The 6,422-nt window shown below is 60.5% G+C and overlaps 1 protein-coding gene across 8 annotated transcripts in view; it reads left to right on the top strand.

The window, feature by feature from the left end:
• Positions 1-2,219: 2,219 nt before the first annotated feature.
• PIEZO1 (piezo type mechanosensitive ion channel component 1) overlaps positions 2,220-6,422 on the top strand; it is a 70,310-nt gene continuing 66,107 nt past the window's right edge. For all 8 annotated transcript variants that reach the window (XM_032284678.1, XM_032284673.1, XM_032284674.1 and 5 more), the window contains exon 1: positions 2,220-2,532. In XM_032284678.1, coding sequence (XP_032140569.1) covers positions 2,469-2,532 — 64 coding nt within the window. In that variant the 5' untranslated portion in view covers positions 2,220-2,468. The remainder of the gene's footprint in view (positions 2,533-6,422) is intronic.

The raw sequence follows: 6,422 nt of genomic DNA, 5'->3' as shown, positions 1-6,422 counted from the left end.
GTGCTGGCCACCACACCCAGCTCATTTTTGTATTTTCAGTAGTGATGGGGTTTTGCCATGTTGGTCAGGCTGGTCTTGAACTCCTGACCTCAGGCGATCTGCCGGCCTCAACCTCCCGAAGTGCTGGGATTACAGGCATGAGCCCCCCATGTCTGGCCAAATCACTGTTTCAAACAGCAACAAAAATAAAAAGCAACAGCAAGCTGAGAAAGGGCCCCTGGCTGTGGGCAGTGGGACAGGAGTGACTTTGGACTTGGAATCTGGAAAGCTGGGTGCAAGGCTGGGCAAAAATGGTTTCCTCTCTCTGCCCCTAACTCAACCACAGGGATTGAATTAGAACACGGTCCAAATTCCTGAATGGGCCGTGGACTGGGCACAAGGGAGATGCAGCTGGACACACCACAGCTGCGGGACAGGTGGCCACCCTGCTCCTTGCCCACCCCAACTCTCCCTGCCTGGCAAGCACAGATCTTTTTCTGAGTATTTGTCTCCATTTTGTTAATCTATTTTGTGAATAAGTGAATTATGTATAAAGCAAAACATTGAAACAGCACCAAAGGGCATGGAAGACAGGTCTCCCTCCCACCCCAAGTGGGTGACAGTGGCTCTGAGTGCACCTGATTGCTTTTCATTTTCATTGTAACATTTTTAGTGTTACAATTTAACATTTTCAATTCAAGATACAATTGTAACATTGTATCTTAGCAATTGTTCCATGTTGACACAAAACAACTCAAGGGATTCTGTTTCCCTGCTGTGCAGCCCTCCGCTGAGAGATGCACTGTCATTTATTTCTCAGGCTGCTGTGGGTGGGCGGTTTTTCCGCTGTTGCTACTTTAACACGTCTAGAACACATACATCCTACACCTTTGCAAGGTCCATTTCAGAGCAAGCTCCCAGACTTCCCCACCTCTGTAGCGACTTTGCAAAGCCAGACCAGAAAGTGAGGCTTGGAGAGAAAGCAAATCAGCCTCTAAATACTAAACTTCCCATGGAAACCTCCATTTCTAGCTTTTTTTTTTTTGAAATGGAGTTTTGCTCTTGTCTCCCAGGCTGGAGTCCAGTGGCATGATTTCGGCTCACTGCAACCTCTACCTCCCAGGTTCAAGGGGTTCTTCTGCCTCAGCCTCCGGAGTAGCTGGGATTATAGGCGTGCAGCACCAACCCCGGATAATATTTGAATTTTTAGTAGAGACGGGTTTTCACCATGTTGGCCAGGCTGGTCTTGAACTCCTGACCTCAAGGGATCCTTCCTCCTTGGCCTGCCAAAGTGCTGGGATTACAGGCGTGAGCCACCGCGCCCGGCGTTTTGTTTTGTTTTGAAGTTGGAGGGTGTCGGCTTGTGCTGGGCTCTTGTGAGTTGCCAGTGCCTTGAGGCTCAGCGGCCACAGCCCCCCTCAGACCCCAGCCCCTCCCTTCTGCAGCTGAGTTTGGGAGCCATCGACTGAGCCCAATTAGACGATGTGGAGCCCTCCCCCTTTTCCTTTCAGTGCCCCCCCTCAAGGACAGACGAAGGCCAAGCTGAGGTGGCCTGGGTGAGGGCAGGTCTGGGTGAGGGTCCCAGAACGCCCTGGGTTCAGACCCCGCCTCTCCGTCGCCGGGCGCCGCGGCAGCAGGTGCACAGGCCGTGGCTCCTACTATCTCACCGCAGAGCGACCCCGGCGAAGCCGCCTGCGGTGGCCGCCGTGGCTGGGAGCAGCCCCAAGCCCCCGGCAGACGCACGTGGACGGCGGCGCTGCTGGGGCCTCCGCCTCCCGCGAGCGCCCCCCGGGACCCGCAGGCCCGGCCGCTGCGGGAACTCCGAGCCTCCCACGGTCCCCAGGGGGCGCTGCGTGCTCGCGCCTCCGGAAGTAAAGCGAAAGTCCCTCGGGCACGCGGGGCGCAGTTGCGCGTGGGGCGCTGCCTGGGGGAGCCAGGCCCGGGGACCCTTTATTTAGCGCCCGGGCCCCAGCCCCGGCCCCGCCCAGGGAGAAGCGCGCCCGCCACCGGCAGGGACACGCGGGGCCGCGGGGCCAAGGCTGCGGGAGGGTGGGGGTCCGCTTGGGGCCAGCGCGGGTCGGGGGCCCCCAGGCAGCAGCGCAGGCCGGAGGGCGACGGGCTGCGCGGGGCAGCGGAGGGGGTGCCTGGGCGCGCCGGGCCGTCGGGGCAGCGCGGAGGCGGGCACGCCGGGGAGGGCGGGCGGGGGCCGAGCTTATAAAGGCCCGCGGGCGGGGGAGGGCGGGAGCCGCCGTCCGGCCCAGCTCGCCCCACTGAGCCGCGCGCTGCGCTCCGCCGAGGGGCAGGGCGGACGCCAGAGCGAGCGCGGGCCCGGGCCGTCCGCACCGGCGGGGCACTGCGGGCCCGGCCGAAGAGGAGGAGGAGGAGGAGGCGCACGCGGGTCAGCCATGGCGCGCCGGTCCCGGAGCCCCCGCGCAGCCCCATAGCGCCGCGGCGTCCGCACGGTCCGGGCCGGGCCCTGGGCCCTCAGGATGGAGCCGCACGTGCTCGGCGCGGTCCTGTACTGGCTGCTGCTGCCCTGCGCGCTCCTGGCGGGTGAGTGGGAGCGGGAGGGGCTGCGTCTCGGCTCCCCACGGCCCGATCACCTGGCGACGCCGGCCGGGGCGGGCGGGCGCGGAGATTCGCCGAGACGCGCGGCCCGGGCTCCCGCATTCCTGAAGCATGAGTGCGCCAGGCGGCGGGGCTCGGGTCCCAGAGCCGGGCTGGAAGGGCGGCGGCGGGTGGGGGAGACGGCACCGCGCGCCCACGGGGGCGGTCGGGCGAGCGCCGGGGATAGCGAGGCTGGCGTCTCCGCCGGGGCCTGCGGAGAGGGGTCGCTGGGCGAGGGGGTGTTTGCCCGGGTGGGAGGTGCCAGAGCGCTGTGGGGGGGAGCGCGAATCTCTTTTTCTCTTTCGTGTTAAAAAAAAAAACAAAAAAAAAAACCAAAAAAGCGCAAACTTGCATCAGGACTTCCTGACCAATCTGGGAGAAGGCGGGCTTCCTGCCTGGAGCTGTTTAATTTGGAGCTTCCCGTGCCCAACTATCGTCCGTGCCCAGGGCCCAGCCCCGCTTCCACCGCTGCACCCCCCTCTGCCGGGCTGAGGCGGTCCCATACTTTGGAAAAAAATAGTGTGGGTTCCTCCCTGCTCCTCCCTTGCCCTACTGGGCTCCGTTTCGCAGGGGCGGGGGCGGCCTCTGCCCTGGTGTGGGGGAGGGGACACCCCCGGAGGCTGTGGCCTGGTGTCAATGCGGGTATGGGTCCCCAGTCCTGGCCTCTGTGTCCCCTGCTTGCTGGGCAGTGGTGCCCCTTTTGGGAAGCGCAGCCGGGTGGCTTGGTCTCCACGGCCTGGCACCCCTACCCCTTTCCAACCCGAGGCCTACCCAGGACCCAGGGCGGGTGCCCTCCTCCCGGGTGCGCTCCTCGTGTGCTTAAGCGGGAAAGCAGTCAGATGAAATTAAACCACGGGAAAGTGGGATGATTTGCATTGGGAGTCCGCTCCGTCCGTGGCAGGTGGGCGGTTTTGATTCTAAAAGCCCTTCCACAGCTGTTGCCAGCTTCAGGTGAGAGCTCGCCCAGCGCTAGCGTGGGGAATCTAGAGCCACCTGCGTGAGGCTCCCAGACAGACTGCGTTTGGATCAAGTGGCACACAAAGGTGGTGAAACTTGGGGACCGATGGTCTAGACAGGAATCAATGGGAACCGTCAAGGTTGGAGAGGAGAGGTTTTGAGCAACTTGTTTCAGTGCCTCAGCTCTGTGTGGACTGGTGGCCTGGGACCTGCTGCCAGCACTGTGTCAGATGCGCCGTAAACAGGGCCTGGCTGTTCCTTCCTGTGCCTCAAAAACAAGCAGAACAGCCCGGCACAGAGGCAGAGTCTGGAGCTCACAGGCCTTGGAGAGGGAAACAGGAAAGCTTCTGAAACGTGCGGTTCACACGGAGCGTTCGCGTTTCCTCTTGTGTCTGAGTGCACTTGGGGGTCCTTCCTGCAGGGAATGTCCCCTCTCAGACATTGGCTGCTCCTTGGGGAGAGCTGGCAATGTTTTTCTTTAAAGGACCAGATAGTAAATATTTTCGTGTCGCAAAATCATCTTCTTCTGGTGTTTTTTCCAGCCATTAAAAAATGTAAAAACCATTCTTAGCTCATGGGCTGTACCTAAGTAGGTGTTGAGCCAGATTCTGTGGCAGTGGTAACCTGCTGACCCCTGAGCATTGGTCAGGGGCCTGGGTTCTTCTTTCTTGATTGCTGTCTGTGTGGGGGATCCTGGGGAGGGATCATGTTCTTCTTACTGTTGGCTCCCTTGGGGAGGAGGTGGAGGTAACCCAGGGGTCCTCACCCCAGGCCATGTGTCAGAGTTTCCTGTGACAGTTTTAAAAAATCTTGGTGAGTGACTCTCTGTATGGTACTTTCTGTAAACCTAAAACTGCCGCTAAATAAAGTCTATTCAGGTAAGAGGTGCTGAAGCCCAGGCCATCCCCGACACTAATTCTGCGTCTGGGCATGGGGCATGGGGCCTGGGCTTCAGTGCTTGTCTCAGGCGCCTGGGGGAGGTGGATGTGGAGCCAGCCAAGAGCCCGACCCGCCTGCTGGCGGGGACTCCTGAGTCAGGCTCTCTGGCCCTGGGGTGTGGGCAGCTCCGAGGGACTGTGGATATGCAGGTTGAGCTGGCCTGGCCGGAGGCGGGACACTGGCATTGCTGTCTTCAGAGTGCCCCTCCCTCTCCGTCTCTGGCGAGCTTTGGCTGGAAGCAGTTAGTTCTATGGTGTTTTGGAAATGAATGAGGCCTTCAGAAGGCGTTAGTCAGTGTGTGCCTGTGCTGGCTCGGACAGTCCCCAGTGAGGGTTTGAGTCATCCTGGGGTGCCTCTGGCCCCCAAGCCCCTCCCCAAGTATAGGATCATTACCCACAAATCTGACAGAGCACTGCCCTCGCCCACAGGAAGCAGGGGCCTCCTTCGACAGCCTCACCTGCTCTTCCTGGAGCCTTGGGGGATCAGGGCCCAGCTCTTCTAGAGAGATGTCAGCGGAGGGCTGGGTGCAGTGGCTCGTAACTGTAGTCCCAGAGCTTCAGCAGGCCAGGGTGGGAGAATTGCTTGAGCCTAACCGTTCGAGACCAGCCTGGGCAACATAGAGAGACCCCCATCTCTGAAAAATATTTTTAAATGAACTGGGCGTGGTGGTGCACCTGTAGTCCCAGCTACTCAGGACGCCAAGGTGGGAGGATCATTTGAGTCCAGGGGTGGTAAGCCATGACTGTGTCACTGCACTCCAGCCTGAGTGACAGCTGCTGTCTCAAAAAAAAGAGGGGAAGGCAGGACATTTATGATTCTGGTTGAACGGGACGGTACCTTCTGCTCTATCGGTGGGACAGCTGGACAGGGCTGCGGAACGCCAGGCGGTGAGAGCGTAGCCGTGGTGTGGTGCTGTGGGACATGCACGTGGGCTGACAATATGGCTTCTGCTTTTCAGGGTGCCTCGTGGCGTGGCCTCGGGGCACACCCACAGCCGGCAAGCTGGGCGTTGTCTGTTTCAGGCCGATTGTCGCTGAGAAGTGTCACCAGTTAGCGTGGGGGATGCTTCCTCCTTTTTCAGACCATTGTTGCCATTGTAGTCTCACCAGCCGTGGGAGGCAGCCCAGAAGAGGCCCTTTTCTGCCTCAGGGATGTGAACACGGAGGCCTGGGAGACAGCAGACACTTGGTCACAGCACTCAGCAGTGCAGACCCGCCCCGCCCAGGATTGCAGTCACCCCTCAGAGGCCTGTGCTGGGGTCTCAGAGCCTGTGCAGAACTCTGGCCTGTCCCATCTGAGGATTCCAGGAGGAGCATAGCCATGGCAGAGTGGGGTGGGGGCTGCTTTCCTCTGAGGCTTGGGGACCCCTTCTGAGCATCCGCATCCTGGCATGGCAGAGGGGCTGCTTTGTCTTCATGCTGGGCCTGGAGGCTGAATAAGTCAGCAGGAGGGAGGGGGCCTGGCTCACAGCACCCAGGGCTGCAGGTACGAGTGTGCACATGCGTGAGTGTGCATGTTTGGGGAAGGAGCAGGGACTGCCCAAGGGCTGAGATGGGTCACGGTGGGTGGTCATCACGCAGGGGTTGCTGGCGTCCAGGACACGGAGCTCCAGCCCCAGCTGCCAGGGTCCTACAGAGAGGAAGTGTCCTCTGGGGCGGGCGGGGGTGCACTGGCTCTGATCCTGGCCCCAAGGCTGCTTCCTGGGCGGAGTCTCTCCTGTGCTGACTCAGCAGTGCATTTGCTTTCAGTGCTTAGAGACTACGGGGAACCCCGTGGGTCTTGGACTCTGCCTTCAAGGCCTCATCTGCCCTCTGCAGCCTGCTCCTGAGATGGGGCCACCGCAGTCTGCAGGGTCCTGTGAGAGCCTCGTCATGCAGGAAGCCATTCCTGGCCACTCTGGCCTCAGAAATCCCCTTTCCTTTTTTTTTTTTTTTTTTTTT

The sequence above is a fragment of the Sapajus apella genome, unplaced genomic scaffold (assembly GCF_009761245.1).
Source record: "Sapajus apella isolate SASKATOON/1434 unplaced genomic scaffold, GSC_monkey_1.0 scaffold15, whole genome shotgun sequence".
Classification (NCBI taxonomy): domain Eukaryota; kingdom Metazoa; phylum Chordata; class Mammalia; order Primates; family Cebidae; genus Sapajus; species Sapajus apella.
The sequence above is the reverse complement of the archived record's forward strand: the minus strand, read 5'-3'. Positions and strand labels throughout refer to the sequence as shown.